At 39.1% G+C, this 25,415-nt stretch overlaps 1 protein-coding gene across 1 annotated transcript in view; it reads left to right on the forward strand.

Annotated features, from left to right (window-relative positions):
- CNTNAP5 (contactin associated protein family member 5) overlaps positions 1-25,415 on the forward strand; it is an 886,651-nt gene that overhangs the window by 751,689 nt on the left and 109,547 nt on the right. The window contains exons 18-19 of the mRNA XM_030840366.2: positions 14,607-14,846; positions 23,624-23,848. Coding sequence (XP_030696226.2) covers positions 14,607-14,846; positions 23,624-23,848 — 465 coding nt within the window. The remainder of the gene's footprint in view (positions 1-14,606; positions 14,847-23,623; positions 23,849-25,415) is intronic.

The raw sequence follows: 25,415 nt of genomic DNA on the forward strand, positions 1-25,415 counted from the left end.
AGATACCTTGCTCTAGCTGGAGCCAAGGTCAGCTGCAGCAAGAGCACCTGCTTCTGGTATGTTTCTTCCCAATAGGCTCCATCTCAGATGGTACTCTGATTTATTGAATTTGTCTTTATGTACTTGAAGAAGAAAAACATGCTGTTGGAGGCCATTTTAGTTTGTTGGTTTGAATTTTGTTGTTTAGTGTTCAACCTGTTTAGAAGTGTCAGGTGGCCAAAAAAATTGAAGTCCCAATATTTCCAGTTTGTATGATTCAGTGGTTTAAAAAAAAAGGCCTCTACTTAGCTAGAGCAGCCAAAATGACGAATTGCATTCTCTATCATTCAGAAAATTTGAGTCACTGGATTTTTATATTTGCTAGGCAGAAAAAGATATGATTGTGGTGTGCTGTTTAAATTTTTTTTTAATTAGAGTATATTTGATTTACAATGTCGTGTTAATTTCAGGTGTACAACAAAGGGATTCCGTATACGTATACATATACACATTCTTTCCCAGATTCTTTACCCACATAGGTTATTGAGTATAGTTTCCTGTGCTATACAGTAGGTCCTTGTTCATTATCTATTTTTACTGGGATAGATTGATTGTGACAGTACTTAAATATTAATTTGGATATGTCTGTCTAGATACCTTTAACCTCTGAAGGATTTTTCAGTCAAAACATAGCATCGTTCAAGTATGGTAATCACTGGCATTGCTGCTGTGCTTGTGAGTGCTTTCCGAGTACCAGAAACAGGTTGAATTTTATAGAATGGATATATCTCTTAGCACTGCCCCTGTCATTGGAATGTGACAAGTTGAAGTGCTGATACCTGAGTCAATGCATGCTGGATTCCCAGAATCAATATTTTAACTTCAAGCTTTTATTTCCCTGATAGTTAGGGACAATTGCAACCATGCCATTTCACTGGTCGCATTTCTTGAATAGAGTAGGAGAAGCTTCATAACACAGAGCTTCTGAAATGTGCACTGCAAGCTTGGGGTAGTTTCAGCTTTAAAACTCTTGGCAGTATCATCCCTCGCCTTGCTCTTCCCTACTAGCTTTTCAAGTTAATATGAGGAAAAGGCAAGAGAAATCCAAGAACTAGCACTTATGGCTGAAAATGAAATGAAGAGATCTGGGTAAGAACTCCAGGTCAACTGCCAACAGGCCATGGGACCCTGGTAGAGAAATAACTAGCCTAAGTGGATTCATTGTCTTTATTATTTGCAGAATGAAATTGATGAGTCTGGTAACTGATCCCTTACAACTTGAGGATGTCCCATCTCCATCTGTATATTAAGCATGACAATCATCCTTACCCTCATGCCCATGTGGACGTCACAGCAAAGAAAGTACCTCTTTGTCCCCAAATCTGACACCCCATCTTTCCAAATATGTTGCAATTATAGAATGGACATTTTGTAAAGCTGTGAGCCTGTGAGTCTCATTTTTGTGTTGCTTTACTTTCTTCTTATCTTTTTGGCCTTTTATGGACCTTTTTCTTTATTTTTTCTTTTTTTTGGCTCAGCTGCTTTATTTGTGTCAAAATAAACTGAAGTAACTCCCACTTAGAACTCCTTGGGGGAAGTATTTCATTGACTTGGTAAATCATAAAGTTGAAGCGATTTCCCGCCTACCCACGGTGCTGCTCCTGATTCCACACTGGTTGGGAATTATTATTATTATTTTCAGGTGAAGCGTGTCAAAAGCGAGGTCAGCAGTGAAACCAGGAAAGGTGGGTCTCATTTGCTCTCTGCCCTGACACTTCAGAAACTGCTAGAGTCTCTCTGTGGAATAGTCACTTATATTTACACTTGCGAGTGCCTCACAAGGATGGCTTTCCTGACACAGGCCAGCAGAGTTTTCTGTCTGGAAGATGTACTGTGTCTCAAAGCACAGGAGGAGATACACATCCTTTTCATGTTAAGGAAGAACTGGAAAATCACCTTTTAGCATATTTGTTACATAAAACCATTGCGCATGGAGGATGTCAATGGTGAAACAAAAAGTAAAGAAATTGTCTTTTCAGCATCCTATACATTTCTGATGATAAGGTCTGATTTACCAACAAGTTTATTTTTTCAAAGTTAACTAATATGTCAAGTATACTTGAATCATCTTAGTAAAAAAATTAGCTTAGTAAAAAAATTAATAAATGAGTTCTGATATTCCCCATAGTAGTTTAATAAGAGAAAGTGTCCTGATTCGTTTAAGAAGTTTTAGGAGACCTCAGAACACTAGCGGGCAAGTCCCGTGAATGCTTTGCTTCCTTGTTACCTACCAAGTGGCAGTCACTCAACGCTTCTACAATGAAAAAAAAAAATGAGGAAGAACCACCTGCTTCCTCATGCATTTTTTTCCCCCAACACCACTTCTGCTCCACAAACAGATTCTTAGAGCTTGAAAGTGCTTTGAAAGAACACTGGTTCTTTTTATTTTCAGAGAAGTGAATGATTAAATGACCCCTTCCACAAAATTTTGTCTCATCTTGCAAATGTTGAGAGTTGAGTACAATGAACCCATCCCAATAGCCCATGTTAGTATTTTCTGCCCCCTAATATTCCAAAACCCTTTTGGAAATGTTTATCTACAATCTCTTATGCTTTAATTGAAGCTCATTTCATCCTATACTGGCCACATTAGATTGGTAATGTGACATTGAAGGAGAATGTACAATTTTCTTGTACAGTTTCACTTTTTTAAGTTTTAATTCTGCCTTTGACAAAACATATCTCAAAGCATACTGTCTGTTTTTGAAGAAAGGTACAACATGGCATCATGTTCTCATGCAGCCCAGGGAGAAAAGCCCTGAGATTTGGACCTCACAAAAACTCAACGGTAGAAGCAGTCATTCTAGTTACTGTGGCACTGCCATTCATCAAAATCTGTAACTCAGTAAAGAAAGAAAACATTAAGACAGCACCGTTCATGTGGAGCTAGGGTGATAATTATAAAACGAAATTCAAGCCAGATATTTCTGGAAAATAAAATAGTACACTCTGGATGTTCAAGGACCCAAACTGAGGGAGGTGAGAAGTTGTTGTGTCTTTTCCAAAGCCAAGGCTCCATTGAGCTGATGTAACCAGGACAACCAGGGAAGCTCCAGTTTAGAAAAGAGTGGGCCCAGCCTGGCATACTAATGCTGCAACGCTGCCGATAACCTGTTTCCATTTCTCCAAGGCTCTGGAGACAAAGCTGATGACTCAGAGGAGGAGGTGAGAAAGCCTTGGAGCAGAACAATGGTGGGGAAGAAGATGTAGTCAGAACTCTCTGAACATGTTATTGTAGATTTACACTCTGTTCTCATTGTGTTACCAAGTTTCTTCTGATTCAGAGAGAAAAGGATTTGGCTTCAGAGACACTTGAGTTGGGGAAGGCAATTTTGTAGAAGAGGTGAGGGGTGCCATGTTTTAATTCAGCTTCCTGCTTCACCATCCATGTCTCAGGCTGAAGGGTGAGGGTCGTCTCAGGCCCCTGTGTAGAGAGGCTTAGGAACGTGCGTAGACTCTAGGATGTGCTGCCCAGGACCCCATTCAAGAAGGCCCTGCTGCTGGGAGTGCTCTTGGAAGACAGTCTCCCTCTGCCCCTTCAGCTACTGCATCTCTTCAGGACAAGGTCCTGTCCTTCCAGGGAGGTCCACAGACAATAATCACTTGAGTCCAGGGTACAAAGGTGCAACCATTTTGGCCCAAGGAAGCATATCTCTGATGGACTTTTCTAGCTCCAGCACTCTCTGTGGGGCTGTTCTAGACTGTCAGACCTGCGCCAGAGCTCACTCCTTTGCCCACTTCTGCTTCCTGACTCTCTGGCTCAAAAGTGTGGTTCCCAATGGTTCCCCCTGAAAGACATCCTGCCCCTTTAACTTCATCTCACAGCCTGTTTGCTGGAGAACCCTACCTGAGGCACAATCACAAGGAGGTATTGTGCAGTACACACACACACACACACACACACACACACACATTTTTTAATCAAAGTAATTTTTTAAGATAAATTTCTTTTTCATTCCTCCCAAGAATTAACCATAAAAGAATGCCTCCTTTTCTCCCACTTTCTTCTCCAAAACACCCGTTAAATTCAATTGCTTCCTTAGAGTCGAGTTTGCATTTTTTGATTCACATTCTCTTGATGGTCCTGACTCTCAAACTGGGATGGGCAACCCCACCCTTGATCTACCTGGCAGACTCCTCTTCAATCATGTTTACAAAAGACTAAAAGTTCTGTAGATATCTTAGTATTTTATTATTAGGTTATTACGAGCCCCAGTTATTGTGCACTGTGTGATTAAGGCCTTTCCATAAGTTTCATATTTTCTAATGATAAGTAACACCATTTTAACTGATCCTGGTAGTATGTGTTAAAATCTAATCTTCCAAAAGCTAAAATGAATTTCAGGTGAACAGAAAATAAACATGAGTCAAAGATTTTATGTCACTCTAATTAATGAGGAAGCCATTAAGATGTCATGATCAGTTCAGAGAGCATCTAAAAAGCTGGCATATGTACAGAGAATTTAACAACACAAAAGTTAGAATAAAGTTGTAGATTTAAATATAAACCGTTGCTCACCAGGCCATCTTCGGAGTTATCTGTTACGCTGGAAAGAAATTATCTGCATCTCCACTGGACAAATATCATCCACTTTTTGCTTTATTTCCAAGTTTCAGGTAATTTTTCTGAAAGGAGAGAGTTGCTTCCCACATTTGATGACGTATCTCTAGTCATATAGCAGCCATCACTTCCACAAAAGAAGCTGGAATAAGAAAGAACCCCAAAGTGATTACTGCACACATGCATCAGAAAGTCAGGACAATGTTAGTAGACTGGATTGTGAGAACTGTTAGCCATGAATTGCCACGGTTACTATCCCGTTAGTGAATTGTAGGCTCCATTTGTATTTCAGGGTCTCCTGAGCTCAACCATAGGGCAGATGGGACTATTAGGGAGAATTCTTAAAGCTTATACGCTTTTACTTTATTGACGTATTTCCTTGAATGGGTCTGTGGTTCAGCTTCTGAGGGAATCTCTGTTCTCAGCAGGGCCTCCCTGGAGAAAACTAATTAGAGTGATTTCCACGGGCCCCAACTTCCAGGAAACCCTGAAGCTGCTGTCATCTGGGCAATGACTTGGCCTGGCAGCCAGCCTGGAAGAAGCAAGTAGCTTCTCCGCTGACTCTAGAAAAGACCTGGAGCTCCTATGATATTTCTTATCCAGTTGCTCTTGCAAGGAGGGGGATTTAAGGCTGTTTTTGATAGTGATTTTCTCAGTGATTTTTCATCTTCAAAAACGGTGGCAGAAGGAAGCAAAGTGAGGAATGACTGTGCTCTCATCTTTGCGAGATGGGAGATGGGACTCATCCGGTCAAACTGGCTGCTGTCACTATTCCGGACTCTGTGATGAGGATTATGGCAGACTTTCCTACCACATCATCTTTTTCTTTTTTAAATCATTTGACAGAACATTTTTTTGTTTTTTAATTTTTATTTTATGATAAAGTGTAGTTGGTTTACAATGTTGTGTTAATTTCAGGTATATGGCCAAGTGATTCAGCTATACATATAGATATATCCATTCTTTTTCAGATTCTTTTCCCCTATAGGTTATTACAGAGTATTGAGTAGAGTTCCCTGTGCTATAAAGTAGGTCCTTATTGTTTATCTCTTTTATATATAGTAGTGTGTATATGTTAATCCCAATACCTAATTTATCCCTCCCCCTCACATTTCCCCTTTGGTAACCATAGGTTTGTTTCCTATGTCTGTAAGTCTGTTTCTGTTTTGTAAATAAGTTCATTTGTATCATTTTTCCAGATTCCACATATAAGTGATATCATATGATATATGTCTTTCTCTTTCTGGCTTACTTCACTTAGTATGATAATCTCTAGGTCCATCCATGTTGCTGCAAATACCTGCCCCATCATCCTGATATTCTCTCAGGGGTATCTCCAAATGAGATGCAAAGCAATAATTCAGAGGCTTCTTTAGCAAGACAGTTGGACCACTACATCAGACACCTTGAACTGTGGTGGAACTAGTTCCCTACTGCTCCACAATTCTGTGGGCAACAGAAACAGGCACAATTCAATTGCTTGCTTGTTTCCTTCGCCTCCCTCTGAATTGTAAATAATTACCAAATGGGGATTTCCATAGAACATCCATATAGTGCTCTGAATGGGCAAAATCTTGTGCCCTGCCACCATTCTGCTAAAAAGAAGGCAAATGTTTGTTTTTGGTCTGTAGTCTTGGGAAAAAAACAGTCTTTGCAGAAAACCCATACATACTCCAACCCACCCCATAGGCACAAACATGCTGATTCTGGGAAAAGTGTTTGCTAATATCCAAATACCACATATATTAATAAAGAATTTTTAGAGATATACATAATTCTATAACAAGGAGTTTCTTTTGAAACTTGAAATAATTTCTTAAATGCCTCCAAAAAAGATAAGCAGGGTTATGCATGATATACATAATAAATGAAAACATTTATTTTAAGTTATACAGTCAGTACACAAATACATGTTTGCTGTAAAATTATTCAATAATAATCTTAGGGCTCTTCTTAGAGACGACCAATATTAGCCTAGTATGACACTTTCCAGGCATCAAAGTAGTTACATACATTTAACTACCCTTAGGAAACACCATACAATGTTATTATTTGTGGATATATTTACTTAATCAATATACTTCTGTGTATTATACCACAACTTGCTTGCTGTATTTTTGTTTTCGTTTGCTTTTTTACTTAACGTATGCCATGGGAAACTTAGCATGTCAGTATAAATATCATATTATTTTAAACTGCTATATAATATTTTATCTAATATTTTTAGTTTTTGTGTTGTTGTTTTGTTTGTTGTCATTTTTATGTCTTTATTGCATGTGGAATTTGTTTAAGGTTTTGAGGTAGGATTGTAATTTTGTTTATTTCCCCAAATATTATTTGTCATCTCCATTTATTTCATGGTTCCTCTTTTACCTAGTTACTTGGACCTCCAGTATATATTATAAGGTTTAAAATCTCTCTGTGTAAAGAATGTATTTCTGAATTTCCCACTCTGTTTTATTTACATAGCTTTTTTCCAGGTGCTGTGCCAACATCATACTTACAGAACATATTTTTTTTAATTTTTTCAATACTTTAATACTTTAATAATCATTAAGGTATACATAATCATAACTTTAGCAACTGTACATTTTGATGCTTATCAGAAATGAATTTTACATAACAAAAAGGAAGAAGCTGCCAGGACAGCACAATTGCAGTCTCTACCCCAGGCAGCAGACACTGGGTACAGAACATATTTTGATCTTGATTAGGACGATCCCTCCCCTCGACCCCACAAACACACCTGATTCCTTTTCTTAACACTCTGTTAACTATTATCTACCACCTTCTTTATGGATTTTAGAATTAGCTTTTCATGTTCTATGAAAATAATTTTTCTTGAATGTTACAAATTTTCTTGGGTTATTGACTGGGATTGTATTACATTAAAGGAAATAATTATACATTGCTAAATTATATGGAAACATGTTCCATCTCTTTATTTATTCTTTATGAGCCAAGGTAAATTGTTATTACTTTCTTTTTTATAGCCATAGATCTTAAGTTAATTTCTAGATGTTTGGCTGCTTTTGTTGTTAAATAGGATTGTTTTCTTGCTGTCACATGGTCTAATTGGTTATTGTTGCTCTATAGGACCATTATTGATTTGGTATGTTGATATTTATATCCATCCACATTCTTATACTTTAATTTTAATTGTAATAATTTGCCATTATTATTTTGGGGGGATATTATAGATATACAACTATATTATGTGTGCAAATAATGAAGTATTAGTAATGACTATGTATAAAGCCAAATTAAATATTTCTGGGTATAATCATCCCCCAGCTCCATTTGGAATATTTATTTTAAAATGTGGGTAAGGCCAATGACAATAATGCTTTAATGGCCCTCGATAAGTGTGGCTGAATTCTTCAAAAGTTTTTCGCAGCATTCATTTCTACCAAACAAAGAAGGGAACAATTTCAATCTGTTGTTAACTGATTCTAAATCATCAACAAACCCTTTTCCAGTTTTCTGAGGAGACTTGGTATTCTGTTTGGGTACCACAATTTGTGGTAAGGGTTAAATCAGAAAATGCCTATAAAATGCAATGGGTAAAGGTGCTTGATAAGAAGTAAGCTCTTATTTCAAATTGGCTCTTACTATCACTATTTTACTTTGTAGACATCCAGTTAGTGCCACCTGCATTTTTACATCGTGTGTGTTTATTGATTCCTGTATCTGGCAAAACATAACCAGATGCATGCCTTATCCTTAGGGAAATTATGTTTTGGAATTAAAGCCTCCACTAGGATTTCCTTCTGATACCAAGATTCTGCCAGTTGAAGGGGCAGGATAAAAACAGAAGATAACTGTTGGTTAGTGCATTTGTTTTTATTCAGCATATACATGCTAAACCTGCTCCCACTTTAGAATTTGAAATCTAGATGTCAATACACCTGCACTTCACTCGACTCTTGACTTTAGGCAAAGTAGTTGATATAGAAAACAACTGCTCCAAATTCAAGAAGAGAGAGAGAATGACACTGCTTATTTTTGTGAAATGGGAGCCCAACCTGGCACATTCAACGTTGTTCCAAAAAAAGAGTTCAGCAAAGGAGTTTTGTTTGAGCATGTATGATCAAGACAGCAGGCACATATGGGAAAAACAGAGGCTCTTGTTCAAGGAGGGCCCAAGGAATTGAGATGTTTCTCTGGAAGCAATGAGCATTTGTCGAGCTGACACATGGAGGTTTTCTAAGACAGGTTTAGAATGATCATGGTAACATTTTTAAGAGTTGATTCATACTCAGTCCAAGGAATGAGCACACTTGATACCAAGGGCCAACAGAAGAGAGTCATACAAAATTGCTTCTAGCTAGGCTGGTGAACTAATAGTCTAAGAAGACAAATGCATATGTGTATATTACTAGGTGGGAGAAACCATGTAAGAGATGAGAAAAAGCAAGTAGAAGCAGCACTTAGTTGTAGTACAGACCCAAATTGTTACTGAAAGTGGAGTCTGGCTCCTCACCACTTGAAAGCCAGTACTCGGGAGGCAAGGTTGGTGGAAAGGAAAGTTTGCTTTATTTCAGAGACTGGCAACCGGGGGAGAGGGCGGACTCATGTCCAAAGTGACAATCAGTGGGCAAGAGCTTTTAAAGGGGAGTTTCAGGGTTTTATAGGCAGAGGGAGGGGCTACGTGCAGAAACAGCACAGTCAGCTCTGGCAGTCATCTTGAAATTGGTCATGCAGTGGTCTCATCAGTGTCATCTTGATTGTTTTGAGTACAGCTAATCTTCAGTTCCAGGATCTGTTTGTTCCTATTTCTTTGACACCAGTTTTCGGAATTGTGGCAGCTTATGTCATGGCTACAATCTGGGCATCATGTAGTTAACTTCTTCCACCTGGTGGGGGTTTCAGTATCTACAAAACATCTCACAGGATACGGCTCAGAATATTATCCATAGCCCTTGAAGAGGAACTAAAGGTCCTTGACTTTGTTTAATGACTAAACGATTATTATTTTGTCCTATTTGACTGTTTTTCTTCACTTCTGCATTTTCTCACTTCTCTGATTAAATTTATTCTTTGACTAAATTTTTCTACAGACAAGAGGCAGGCAGAGAATATGAGGGCAGGCAGGACCATAGGATCTTGCTCCATTTCAAACTTGTCTAATCAAATATCTCATTTTAGGATTTTAGGGCTTTGAAGCTATTCAGGCTTTGAAGGTCAAGAGATCCCAGTCAGACTTCTGGCTCTGCCACGTAAAATCAATTTGATTCTTGACTTTGGCCAAAACAATCTCTCTGACACTAAGTTTCCTCAACTATGTAATGTCAATAATATGAAGAATAACTTGTTTCCCACTGAGTATTGAATGAGTTAATTATAAAGTTTCTAGCATACAGCAAGTATGTTTAATTTCTTTTTAGAATTAGAAGCATTGTTCGGATTCTTAAACAGCTTGCAGATTAAGTACAAGACTCCCAAACATGGCTCTCATCTGCTTTAAGGATAATGCTACATTTATTTTTGTTCTTCTTTCAACTTTATATTAAACTCTAGGCAAGAAGGAGATGAAACTATATTAAAGCATTAGCTGAGAATTCAAATACCTGCAAGGGTCAGGAAAGCAGTCTAAATGAATGAAGTGGTCCTGGTGGGGAACGTGGCCAAGTGGAAAGGGCATGTCCTATCTTACAGGAACTTCTCCCAGTGCAGCTGGGCTTTGTCATGCAGGAAAGCTGCTTTACTGTTAACAGGTTTTCTGATTCTTCAATGAATGACTTACTAGAATTTTTTTAAATAGTTCATGTTCTATTTAATTAAATTAATTAATTAATTAACTCTGTGCCAAGCCCAGTGCTAACATAAGGGCACGGTCTTTTTTTTCTTTTAATTGACGTATAGTTGATTTACAATGTTGTGCTAGTTTCAGGTGTACAGCAAAGTGATTCAGTTATACGTATTATACTCTTTTTTCAGATTCTTTTCCCTTATACGTAATTATAAAACATTGAGTAGCGTTTCCTGTGCTATACAGTAGGTTCTTGTTGTTTATCTGTTTTATATATAGTAGTGTGTATATGTCAGTCCCAAACTTCTAATTTATTCCTCCCCACCCCCACCCGTTTGGTAACCATAAGTATGTTCTGTGTCTGTGGGTCTATTTCTGTTTTGTAAATAAGTTCATTTGTATCATCATTTTTTTAGATTTCAAGTAGTTCATGTTTTAAAAACATTGGCAACTAACTAAAATAAATCTTGGGTAGGCAGAAATATTGATGAAGGGACGCATGTGTGTGAGTGCCAGTGTGTGTGTTTGTGATTGCAGGGATGGACTAGAGTGAGCAGTGGAGAGTAAGGGGAAAGATGTGTGTAATACACCACATAAATACACAGGACAGGGCTTCCCTGGTGGCGCGGTGGTTGAGAGTCCGCCTGCCGATTCAGGGGACACGAGGTCGTGCCCCGGTCCGGGAAGATCCCACATGCCGCGGAGCGGCTGGGCCCGTGAGCCATGGCCACTGAGCCTGCGCGTCCGGAGCCTGTGCTCCGCAACGGGAGAGACCACAACAGTGAGAGGCCCGTGTACCACAAAAAAAAAAAAAAAAAAAAGAAAGAAAAAAAATACACAGGACAGGAGGAGGTCCGAAGTTGAGAAAGACCATGGTCAGTGGGGAGACACTGTAGTTCAGAAAGCCTGGTGCACTGAATTCAGGGCAGGGAGTGCAGGAGGAGGGGATGAAGAGGTAAGCAGAGGCCAGATCTATGCAGTACCATCTAGGCTAAGGATTTGAGCTTGAACCTCAGGATGATGACTAGTCTCTGAAGGGCATTAAACAGGACTAGCAGGATCAAATGTTCACATCTCGTTGGTCTCTCTGATTGCTAAGCGGTGAGTCTGTGGAAGGAGTCAAAGCTGAGGGTGGTAAGATCCGTTAGAAGGTGGTGCTGATACTGACCAGGGTTCTTGGCCTACACCAATCAACAGAAATTGACTATAGAGGCCACACAAGAAATTCAGGCAAGGCTTTACTGAGACTCAGGCGGTTTGCCCACCCTTCAGTGGTGCTGTATGCAGGGGGCACACGCAGTGCCCTGCTTTGGCTCCCAGCTGTTCAGAAGTGGGGGTTGGGCTTTTTGGTATTTTTGTATCTTCTTGTCCAGAATTTGTCCCAGCTGCACATGCACGCAGTTATTTTTAGTCCCTCATAGTTTCTTTGCATCTGTTGCTTGAGGAGATGTTTGTCCAGGTGCAAGTACTGCAGCAAAGGGTCCCAGGTCCCAGGTCCCAGCCTGTTTCAGTTTAAGGGATTCAAGTGAGTGTGAGAGGGATTCAAGACATGGCTCTTGGTGTGGGAAGAAGCAGATCGATTCAGAGATACCTGGGAGGGCATATCCACAGGACAGAGTTGGGGGCAAAGGGCTGTGAGTGAGAAAGGGGAGGGAAGATTGGTGCTGCCTTTCTGTACAGTATTCAAGTTTCAGGGAAGATTCTCACCTCCATCAACACAGCACATAGTAGGTAACGTCAGAAAATGGAGAGTGCTAACCACCGATTGGGTGTGTGGGGGTGGGAAGCATCTTTCTAGAAGCATTCTATTCTTGGTCTACAATATTACCTCTCCATGAAGAAAGGAGAGCCTAACCTCTAAAGAATAAAAAGAATAAAAAGCAGTCAGGCTAAAATGGAAATTTAGTTCATTGCGCAATTTGGTTCATGTTCTTTGTGTCGTGTTTTATCAGAATCTAGGATTGAAAGGATCCCCTTGTTTGGGGTCATTCTCACCATACTCTTTATGTCTCAAACATCAAGGAGTGTATTTCTGCCAGAAAAACCACCCCAGCTACTTCTCTGTTTATAAACGTGTTGACTAAGTCACATGCAAGCAGATGTGCAATAGATCTTGCATTCTCCACCTCCGCTTAGAAGAAAAATGCCACTAACAAGATTTATGAAGAGTTATTCTAATCCACCACAGGGAGTGACTACAAAATAAAGGGGAAAATAAAACAAAACATTTGACTACATAAATCCTCCTCTCTTTATTCTACACCATCTCTAGGAAAGAAATAATGAACCTTTCCCTATGATCTGCTTGTATTTATAATTGATTTATCTTGTAGTTAAAAGGAGATTTACTCATTAAAATTGAGGCAGACAGGAGAAAGCAATGTAGGTTTGACCTTCTGGCTTGCTTGAGTATCACTTATCAGAACTGAAAATAGAGTGGAGTTTTATCACGCCTTCAGAATAAGAGACTAGATTAATTCTTTAAAAACATTTTGTTTCAGTCTTTTAGAGGAAGCCAATGACTACCATACATATATTTAAGGGTCTGATAACCTGGGGTGATTCAGAAAAGACAGAATTCTCCCTACTTCCAACCCTATTGCTAATTATTATCTTGTCCACCCTGCCAGGCTGACATGCCAGAATTATTATTATTATTTTTTTTTGCATTACAGTTTCATTTATTTAACTTACAGCTTTGTTTTTTGTTTAACATGATATTCCAGGTCAGAGATAATACATTTGGAATTCATATTTGTATCCACGTTGATGGGAATATATTTTTATCCGATCATCTGCAAGACCAAGTTTTAATAAAATTGTAGCATGAGAGATTACACGTAAATGAGGCTCAGAAATGAGAGATATGTACAGTAAACAAGTGACACATCAGTACTGCCCTTGTTTTCTTTTTTTTATTATTTTTATTTATTTATTTATTTTACACACACACACACACACACACACACTGTATTTTATTTTTACAAGAGATAAATCAACTGACACCAAGCATTGTAAATGGATGACCACAACAAAAGCAACAATTATTTCAACTACCAAACACGAAACACACATAATATTGACTGCCTTTGTCTTCTAACACCTTCTCCTTTCCATTAGGACACTCTGTAGACCTTGAAGACTTGAGTGTGTCCTCCATTTATCCACTTGAATGGACTTGAGGCCAAAGCATTTTATTTCAATTAGAATTTGTGTTTTGTAAAGGCAGGCTGGCCCTGTGTCTTCTCTGGGAGCTCCCAGAATTCCCAACACCAAATCAATATGGTGTTGGAATTTGGCTTATTTCTTGGTGTGTTGTCTCTCCTTACACATTTTTCTAATATCCTTTGATTTAGGTTGGTATGATTCTAGGTTTCCAACAGTAACAAAACACTCTGTCACTTTGAATCTCCTCTGTTCTTAAATAATTTGCAACAAGCATTATGAATCTCGCTGAAACCTTCAAGATATACCCTCAGCAGAAAGTTGGGTTGCAATTCTATTCTGTATTCCAGAAGGAAAAATTTATTTTCTAAATAATAATTTGGGGGTAATCAATAGTATGTATATATATACAACCTACTAGTTCTAGCCATTTTGAGGGCTCAAGAGAAGGGATAGTGAAGACCAGTGATTACTAAGCCTTACCATGAACACATGAAATAGACTTATTCTTATTTTACAGATCAAGGAGCTGAGACTTAGGGGATCCAGTGGTCATTATGTCTAATGGGCTACTGGCATGGAGTTTGACACCATGTCTGTCCGGTCCTAACATACACCTCTTCATAGTACATGACACTCTGCTGCATAAGCTTTACAACACTCATTGCCTTTTCTAACTCAGTGCACCTAACCTACCTTGCTTCTAACTTCACCAGAGGGACAATCCCACTCTGTGCATTCACTTTCAGATAAATGTCTGCTATAGACAAAGAGCACATTTTATTTTATTTGCAAGGAATGGGGCCATCTGAAGTTTTGTATCTTAAACGTGTCAAGTACAGGATTCCACATGAATCACAGTCTTTTATTTATTTATTTTTTGAGTTGGGGAGTTCATTTTCCAGCCAGGAAACACATGCCTTTTCCCCAGATTCTTTGAATTCCTAATTCTCACCGGAAACTAATAGAAAAGCCCAACACAGGATGCCAACAGCACAATAATTAACTATAACCACTGCTGATATTAAACCTCAAAAATGTGAACCCTGTACCTTATATATTTTTTTCCTTTTATTTTTCACTGCACAGGGGGAACATCATCAAGACAGAAAGGCTTCCTAGGATGCATACGCTCCTTACACTTGAATGGGCAGAAACTGGACCTGGAGGAGAGGGCAAAGGTCACGTCTGGAGTCCGGCCCGGATGCCCAGGCCATTGCAGCAGTTATGGCCGCATCTGCCACAATGGAGGCAAGTGTGTGGAGAAGCACAGTGGATACTTCTGCGACTGCACCAATTCACCGTACGAAGGGCCCTTCTGCAGAAAAGGTACAATAGAAACTTATGTTTTCCCCATGTGCTGTGTTTTAGTGCCTACAGGTTGCAGTGAAATCATAGGAAACCCATGCCCTAGACAGTCCTCATACAATCATTTACTCTTCCTCAGTTTCCCTCTCTTTAGAGACTCTGCATAGCTCCTTAACATAATTACATATACTCATTCTTCTTGTGCATTGATACTGGCAGTCCAGTTGAACTGGATGGATAGGAACAGGAAAACACACTTGACGTGACCTAGAGCCAGTTGAGCCCCGGGAGAGATGGACTGTCATTTCTGTTGTACTAACCTTTCCATTTCCAATTTCTCCATCCACAAATGTAATCAAAGAATTATAGAATCTAGCCTTGGAAAACCCTTAGAGACCTTGAAGCCGTTGTAAATCATTTTACAATACGGAGAGTGTAGGTGAGTTGTATTTAGTAAAATCTCCCTGTTCTGCAGATGACATGAGTGGGGTCTGAGACTTTAGAAGTCTTGCCCGAAGATTCACCTTAATTCCTCAGGGGGCTGAGAATAGAGCACAGGAGTCAAAATCCCTGCCCCAGGGACTTCCCTGGTCGTCCAGTGGTTAGGACTCCACACTTCCAATGCAGGGGGCACACATTCCATCCCTGGTCGGGGAACTAAGATCCCACATGCTGCGCCCTGCGGCCAAAAAAAAAAAAAAAAAATTCCCTGCCCCAGTGCCTTTCCACACACCCTCCTAATCTTATGAATTCATGTCATTGATAAAAGCTAAATATGTTGGATATACACCTTCAACAAGGAATGATGGTTATGGTATACATTCTCTGGATCAATTAAAAATAACTACAAACTGTAAAAACTCATTATTCAGTATCCATACTTAGTATTTTTCAACTAGAAGGACAAAAGACTTGGTCTACTATCAATCTTCGCAGAATCTTTTAAAGTTTAGTTTATTGATGGAAAAAAAGTTTGTTGACCAAGGAGGTAAACAATATTTCAAGAGAAGCATTTAAACTATTAAAATAAAATGTTTTAATCACTTTGAAACACCGTTTACATACAGACAATGATGGCAATTACAAATAATTCTTGTCAGTTCATTAAAACACATTTTTCAAGCACACCCTTAACAAACAATGCTTTATTTTAGTTCAACTTACTCTTGGAACTTAAAGACAGCAGGGGAAAAAGCACCCAGTGTTCTCTTTGAAGGACTATAATTTAAGCTCTTCATTCATTGACACTGGCCTCCTCCCCAATTAGTTTGAATTACTTGCTTGTTATTGCTGGGAAGCATTGAGCTCCTCAGGAGAAAATTAATGGTAGAAATTACAGGGCCAACAGAGTGTCGGTCCTACATGGGAGTTCGAAATAAAAGAGATCCCACCCCAGTAGGCTCTCTAAAACAAAGTGCTCCTGCATTTTCACACTGGTGGAAGTCTCTGGAATAACTTCCTCTGAATTTTTTTTTTTTTTTTTTTTTGCGGTACGCGGACCTCTCACTGTTGTGGCCTCTCCCGTTGCGGAGCACAGGCTCCGGACATGCAGGCATCAGCGGCCATGGCTCACGGGCCCAGCCGCTCCGCGGCATGTGGGATCTTCCCGGACCAGGGCACGAACCCGTGTCCCCTGCATGGGCAGGCGGACTCTCAACCACTGCGCCACCAGGGAAGCCCTCCTCTGAAATTTTGAATGCCACCCTTAGACTGGTCCCACAGGGTAGAAGAAGCAAATGCAGAATAAACACCACCAAACCCAGTCCCTAAAATATACTAGCATTATTTTACAAGATCAATACCCAGTGTCTATTTGGGAACAAAGTAAAGAAAAACAGTAGACCTCTCTGTATTTCTCCAGAGACATTACTCAAACATCTCATAGATCATCTTGCTCTAAATTTAGCCTAATTTCCCATTGGTTCCTTTCTCTGAAACAATTCCTATTCATTGTCTTCTGCCCATGCCACTGCATCTTTTGACTGTATTTCTTGAAATGTCTGCTGTGCTCTCTCCCCATGTTTTAGTTTGACAGATATTTGCTTAGCCTTTTCAGTTTCCTTCATATTTCACTGTGAACTTTTCCCCCATATCATAAATCTAAGGAAATCATTCCCTTTATATTCAGCAGTTGCAAAGTATGTGAGATGAACCTTTTAAATGCATCTTTGAGCAATGCCAGTTGGCTCTGAGAAGTGTGGCTTGGGACTCAAATGGGAACCCTTAGCTCCAAGATTGTCCTGGATAAAACTGTTCTCTGTTAGGGGAGCCTTTTATGTTAACTTTCCATGGCATGTATATTTTAGGGGATGCCAATCTTGGAAATATCTGGTGTAGAATTAAGGACATTTGTCCATGACCAATGACTGGGCTAGAACCACTGTCTATTGACCCATTTTCTGTTTCTGAGTGTTATACAAAGGAATGGTAATCACAAACTAGCTAGCAGTTATTGACTGCAACATTTATTCCTTATCCCCAAACTAGGAGGGAAGAAGCAATATTTGTATTTAACATGTAAAAATACTGACCATCACACTGGTTTAGTGATTGCTAATAAATGTCAGAGCTGGAGGTTCATCATTTTTTGATTCCTTTTTCCTGTTTTTGACCCTAATTTCACCCTGTACAGGAATGTGTTAATAGGATTCAAATATGTAGGGGGTTTTTTGTTATTGTTTTATGTATGTGTTTCTCTTTTTTTATTTTTGGATGTAATTTACATACCCCAAATTCACCCTTTTCAACAGTACAATTCAGGAGTTTTTACTATATTCACAAACTTGCATGACCATCACCACTCCATAATATTAGAATGTTTTCATCATCTCTAAAAGGAATCTCATACCCCTTAGGAGCTATTCACCTTTCTCCCAGTCCCTGGAAACCATTCATCTAACTTTCTGTCACTAGGAATTGCCTATTCTGGATATTTCAAAAAATATATAGAATCATACAATAAGTGGCCTTTTTGTGTCTGGTTTCTTTCACTTAGCATAATGTTTTCAATGTTCGTCTATGCTGTGGATTTTTCAATGCTTTACTTCCTTTTAGTTCCAAAAGAGTATTCCATTGTGTGGATGTGCCACATTTTGTTTATCCATTCATTAGGCGATGGACATGGGATGTTTCCATTTATTTTGGCTATTATGAATAATGCTGCTATTCACACTCATGTACATTTTTTGTATCAACGTATGTTTTATGTTCCCTTGGGTATATACCTACAGATGGGATTGCTGAGTCGTATAGTAATTACATGTTGTCTAACTTTTTGAGGAACTGCCAAACTGTTTTCAAAGTAACCTCTCCATGTTACATTCTTACCAGCCGTGTATGAGCATTCCAATTTCTCCACATCTTCACCAACACTTGTTACTATCTTTTCCATAAGACACATTCTGCTGTGAATGTGTGAAAGAATATCACATTGTAATTTTGACTTGCATTTTTTAATGACTGATAATGTCAAACACTGTTTCATGTACTTATTGGCCAAGTGTGCATCTTCTTTGCATGTCTATTCAAATCTATAGCCCATTTTTAAACTGGGTTATTTTTCTTTTTACTGTTTGGTTGTAGAATTTTTTTATATTCTGAACATAACTCTCATAATAGATATATGATTTGCAAAATGTTTCTCCCCTTTTCACTTGCTTGACAATATCTTTTGAAGCACAAAATTTTTATAAGTCCAATTTATCTATTTTTTGTTGTTGTTGGTGGTGTTTTGGTGTTATATCTATGAAACCATTGTCTAATCCAATGTCATGAAGATTTATGTCTATGTTTTCTTCTAAGTGTTTTGTAGTTTTAGGTCTCACATTTAGTCTTTGATAAATTTTGAGTTAATTTCTGTATATGGTGTAAGGTAGGGGTCCTACTTTATTCTTTTGCTTGTGACTATCCAGTTGTTCCGATACCATCTGTGTACTTGTCTGTAGCCCACCTCTACCCCAACCACTATCTGAAGTGTCTAGGTATGACGGTCATTTAAATTTTTTGAATTAAAAACTCTAGGTAATATATTTGGAATTCTATTCGAAAATACATCTGGAAATCTAGAAAAATAAAAACCAAGCTAATCATTCAAAGACAACCATTAAAAAGGAGATCTGATATTCTTGTAGCTCTTTTCTTTGCATTTAGTGTAGCTGAGATAATTCTGTCCATTCCATTTTGTATTCTGAATTTTCTTTATTTCATTTCATAGCCATTCCTATATAATTCATCAGTTTTAATGATTGCAATATATTCCATCTGGTGGAATTGCTTCTGTGTATTTGACATATTATATCACAGAGCATTTTAGTGTAGCAGTAGTAGGGCTCTGGTACCAGTCCTGCCTGTGTTCAGATTCTGGCTCATCTACAGTCTACACTGTGTGACACTGGTTATGTAATTCAACCTCACGATTCCTTGGTTTTCTCGTCTGTAAAATGTGGAAAATTCAGGAATTCTTCATGAAAGATTCTGATGGAAATTTAGTGAGCATTTCACATAGCAATTGAGATAATGCCTGGCCTATAAAGTCTCAGTAAATGCTCTTACTATTGCTTTGGAATTTTAGATTGCCCCAAATTTTGCACATAAATAATGCTGTGATAAACACAATTATTGATTATTCCCTTAATAATGGAATTTCAGTGAAAACATAGTATACATATTTGGGTAATTTAGCAATTGCCAAAAACCTGTTGAAAAAATTCTATAATATATACCTTCCTGCCAACTTATATTATTTTTTTTAAATTTTTATTACAGAAAAATTCAATTATGCACTATAGTAGAAGGGTTTCAGAACCCCCATGCATCCATTATTTAGCTTCAACAACTATTAACTCATGATCATTTTTATTTCGTCTACAGCCTAACATCCCTCCTCCTATTATTACTTTATTTATTTATTTATTTATTTGGCTGTGTTGGGTCTTAGTTGCAGCATGTGGGCTCTTCATTGTGGTGCGCAGGCTTCTCTCTAGCTGTGGCATGCGGGCTCCAGAGTGTGTGGGCTCAGTAGTTACTTGCCCCTCAGCATGTGGAATCTTAGTTCCCCAACCAGGGATCGAACCCACATCCCCTGCATTGGAAGGTGGATTCTTAATCACTGGACCACCAGGGAATTTTATTATTTTGAAGCAAATTCTAGATATCACATCAGTTCTATAAATACTGCAGTATGTATTGTTAAAAGATGACATAAAAATATGTATCCACAGGACTGTTATAGTAAGAAAATTTTAATAACTTTTTAATAATATGAAATATCCACTCAGCATTCAAATTCCTATTTCTTTCATTTATTTTCAGTTTGTTTGAAGTTATTCTAAATTACTTACAGCCTGACTGATTTCTATGGAAACGCTAGACTATTCATTAAGGCTTGGTCTTTATACTTATTCTAATTCTAAATCTATTTCAATTACTATTTTTAAGACCAGCTGTTGTTTATTGAGTTCCTACTACGTGCTGTCCCTTTACATCCTCTCTTCCAACCCGTCTGCCTGCCACGAGATTGAATTCATCCCTGTTTGTGTATGAATAGCCAGCAGTGACGGGATCTCGTGAGAAAGCAGGAGGAGCACACAGATAGGGTCCAGGCCCATGTCAATCTGACTCCAAGGCTGCCTTGGAGATACACAACCTCTCCAGCACCACCCTGACTCCTAGCATCTGCTCTGAGTTCATTACACACTTTAAGGCCTAGTCAATACCAAGCTCCTCTTTCAGGTCTTCTCACGCTGCTCCCGCCCACAGAGGCATTCAACTCTGGGACTCAATGTCTCCGTCATTCACACATCACATTCAAGGCCACCTTCCATCGGTCTTATTTCTTTTCATGTGTGTTCTGTCTTCTCAGAATCTAATCAGCAGTTTCTTCCACCAGGTAGGTACTCAACCGATGTTGCTAATATTGGTTATCATGGCCCTAGAGTAGCATGATGGTCATTGGTAATAATCACCTTCAAGTGAAGATTTTTCTTTCATTTTGCCCAGTGGTTTCAGATGTTCAGATAAATCAATCAGAGAGCTTAAATATGATCAGAGAGCTCAAACTCTTAGATTATAAAAGAAAAGAAACTGAGAGAATAAGCAAATCCAGGTGTTTTGCTGAATTTAGTTTTAGGTTGAACTTCACAATATCTAAATAAATAAAAATACAACTGGGGCTGGGGAGGAGGGAAGACAGAATTTGGTAGGACAGTTCTAGTTTAAAAACTGCTTTTCAGCTCTTCCTTGGTGGCGCAGTGGTTGAGAGTCCGCCTGCCGATGCAGGGGACATGAGTTCATGCCCCAGTCCGAGAAGATCCCACATGCCGCGGAGCAGCTGGGCCCGTGAGCCATGGCCGCTGAGCCTGCGCGTCCGGAGCCTGTGCCCCGCAATGGGAGAGGCCACAACAGTGAGAGGCCCGCATACTGTAAAAAAAAAAAAAAAATGCTTTTCATTTTAATTTCCTATCTTAAGTATAAGGAAAAATGTAGTATGAATGCCTGTATCTAATATACTATTCATGACAGAATGATCTGAATTATACTTACATTTGAATACACACACGAACATCCCATAAAAGCCATTACTCTGTTAACTAGGAGTTAGTAGCTCAAAACGCAGACCAAATGTCCCCAAGGAAATTCACTTGAGAAGAGTGCTTGAATCCAGCTGATGATCACCTAGAACCCTCCTGTCGCCAGTTTCTGCACAGATCTCAGTAATCAGGAGGACCAATGATTTTCTAACCTGCATGCAAAATGCAGAACACTTTCTCTGAATCTTTAGTGAAAAGGAACCGGTATTCCCAGTCTGCTAAGCAATATGCATAAATATGCAACTTTAATTTTTTTGGCACCGTGACAGGCTGTTACAGAATTTTCACAAAGGTAGAACAAATTTGCAGTGGAATTAGAAAGCAAAAGCCAGGTTTGATCATGTTCTAGGTGCCACCAACTCAATCAGAGAACTTCATGGGGAATTGCGGATACTCAATCTTTCAGAAAGAAGAGAAATTAATTATGCCAATATAGATTCATGTGTTTTTTAACCAACAAAGACCTATTGTGTAGCACAAGGAACTATACTCAATATTTTGTAATAAGGGAAAAGAATCTGAAAAAAATAAATATATATGTATGTATAACTGAATCACATTGCTGTACACCTGAAACCAATACAACACTGTAAGTCAACTATACTTCAATTAAAAAAAAAGAAAAAAAATAGATTCATGTCTAATGTGCTGTTTTCATAGCAGAGGTTTGTTGCAGATCCAAGCTCTGTTGTTCTACCGAGGAACCTTTGCTCCATACCCTGATACTGTGTAGAGATAAAATTGAAAGTAAACTTAAGAGCAGCCCTGATTCAAAGAAGAAAATATGCCAGCACTTGGATGCATGTGCAGTCATTAAACAGATATATTTTATGATGGGCATTAGTATGGGTTGAGGTTGAATTCTCTTCTAATATGGAGAGTCTGTGAGTTTAAACTACCGTGGTAACTCTCTTAAGAGCTTTTAACATATCCTCTTGTTTATCCGCCCAGAAATATTGTTGAGGGAGGTGTTATGTTTCCCATTTGCCGGATGAGAAAACCATCTCCATGGGTTTGACTAACTTGCCTGGAACCACACAGCTAGTATGAAATCAAAGGAGGCTTCAGATCCAGTGGTGAAATTGGATCCTTGCTGATTCCACCGAACAAAAATGATAGCAGTTGGAGTGAAGACATTATACAGGGAGGATTGGGTGATTCCTGCTCCTGCAAATTGAATGTCATCAGTCTGTAGAGGCTTCCCTTCCCAATGGTGATGGCAGATCTGTATCCTCTATGTTGTGCTGTAGGAATTGTTTCCCATGGGCATGCCTATTTGCCAAAGTCTTTGCTCTTTTATGGAACTGAAAACCAATACCCTAGATATTTAAAATCATTGAGTCTAAAGGGGAAAGGAGGGAGAGATAAATTAGGATTTGGGGGTTAACCTAAACACACTACTATATATAAAAGAGATAACCAGCAAGGACCTACTGTATAGCACAGGGAACTATACTCAATATTTTGTAATAACCTATAAGGGAAAAGAATCTGAAAAAGAATAGATACATATTATGTAAAATTGAATCACTGTGCTGTACACCTGAAACTAACAAAATGCTGTAAATCAACTATCCTTCAAATAAAAACATAAATTAAAATAAAATAATTGAGTCCAGGAATTGGATGCCTATGCCTTTCCTACTCTTTCCACAGATTTTCTCTCCTCCATTTCCACGGGTCCTCACACATTCCCAACACCATAGACAATTACTTTCTTTCCCAAATGTACTACTCTCAGTAGTTTTGAGCCCACTTAACACCCTCCTGACCCACGAGAAAAACATAAACCAGAATTGTTAGGATTTCAGTTTTGAAAGTAAGATAATCCTGGTGCAATTTCTCTCGACTATGCAGGAGGCCGGGACATCTCCTCTTTGCTTCTCGAGAAATCAGCCGGGCACGTGGTAGTTATTCCGCAGACATACATGAAACTGGTCCTACATTTCACAGTGCACATCTGAGCTCTCTCTTCTAGCCACACAACCTTGTTCAAGGTGCTTAACCCCCGCAAGCCTCATGTTTTTCATCTGTAAATAGAAATGGTGATTTCTGCCACTTCAAAATTATTGTGGGAAGCATATTCTATAATTCATATAAAAACTCTCACACAGTGACCGATGCATAGGAAACAATAAACAAGCAATGATGGCTCTCCTGCATACTCGATCAAATGTTTTAATGTGTGCTTTCCCCTCTGATATTTTGCAGAGGTTTCTGCTGTCTTTGAGGCTGGCACTTCAGTGACTTACATGTTTCAAGAACCCTACCCGGTGACCAAGAATATAAGCCTGTCTTCCTCAGCGATTTATGCAGATGCAGCCCCATCCAAAGAAAACATTGCATTGAGCTTTGTGACAGCCCAGGCACCCAGCCTCCTGCTCTGTATCAACTCTTCTTCTCAGGGCTACCTGGCTGTCCTGCTCTGCAAGAATGGTGAGTTCTGTTGGCATGAAGCCTGATGGAGTGTTATTCTGTGCTGGAGGGCCAGTACATACCCTCCAGAACTCTGCATAATTTCAACTTAATGTGGTCCCAACCTGGGCAGTGTCTTTCCAGATCTCCAGTCCAACCTTTGATTGTGCTTTTCCTTTATGAGTTGCAATTGGTATTCAGGAGCCGTGTCAATTCACTGCTGAAGTCTCGAATACATTGACTTTAATTTGCTTCAACTGTGTAGCAGTCATTCTTTATTATTTATTCTGTGCTGCAATCCATTAAGTGTAAAGGAGCAGATCATCAGCGTATCTGAATTTCAGAACGACACTCGTCACATACATCCTGTCGTCCTTGCTGCAGGATCCTTTACTGAGGACTGTTAAAACAACTGGCATAAATGCATGCTGTATTAATAAAAGCTGAATGCCTAGGTCTTAGAGAGAAGTAGTATGTGTGAGTCATAACCTTGTGAAGTATGGGGCTGGGTGCTGAGAATCAGATTTTGGAAAGAATGCGGACAAAAGGAAATATGTGAAGATTAGAATGATAAAGGGGCTAGAACCCAATGAGTACGAGGACCGTTGAAGGACATCAGTTTTGATGGCTGTTAGCAGAAGCCAGGTTTGCTCTTCACACTACTTAATTCTACCCTGCAATGTTGAGGACAGTTTATGTAGTCACGACCAAGGACACTCAGGTCAAACTCCTGGAGAACAGTTGGAACAGGCGAAGAGGGCAGATGTGGGCATCCCTGTAGTATGGTCTCAAAGAACACTTTCCTATGATTGAGAATTTCTTTTCCCCTCTTGTAACTTGCTATATAATGAGATGAGTTTGGACTTTTGAACCATCCACCACAAGGATGGACTGTGGCACTGGCGGGGAGCATACAGGAAGCTGGGGATACACAGCACACACTGTGCCCTCTCTAGACCTTATGTGGAAACTTTAGAAATTTCTCTTGCTCTACTTTTACTTGGGTTTATTCTTCCTTGTGTCATCTTGTTTTCCAACTAGGGATGAACTAGATAATGAAGAATGATATGTGGGCCTCAAGCAAGGTTCAAAACTGGTGGACCTGTGGGTTGAATCGGGCCTGATTTACAATAATAATAACAATGGCTAACTCTAAAGGACTCATTCATCCTGAAAGCAACATGGAAGGGAAGAAAAAAAGGAGATAGAGAAACTAGGATAATGAATAGTCATCCAAGACTGTCTGGTCTTGAAAGACTCTGCAAGAGAAAAGGAAAACCTTATGGGTTATTAGACCTCTTATTTATCAGCAGAGCTCTGTATGATTAGAACCATTACAGAAACATGTCAGTTTTTAACTCTTGCCCCTAAAATGTCTCTGTAAGGTCAATAAGGCTGGCTGAGGAGAGTGAGGCATGGATTAACGGATTAACCTAGGCCAGCCAGCTAATTCAGGACACAGCTAGGGCCAGATACCAAGTCTCTAGGTAGTCAGCCCAGCAATCTTTCCTCTAAACTAGATCATCCTGCTCTGTTGGGACTGGACTATAGTCAGATGGTTACACAGCACTGAGATGCCAGGTTTCCC

Source organism: Globicephala melas, chromosome 7, assembly GCF_963455315.2.
Source record: "Globicephala melas chromosome 7, mGloMel1.2, whole genome shotgun sequence".
Classification (NCBI taxonomy): Eukaryota; Metazoa; Chordata; class Mammalia; order Artiodactyla; family Delphinidae; genus Globicephala; species Globicephala melas.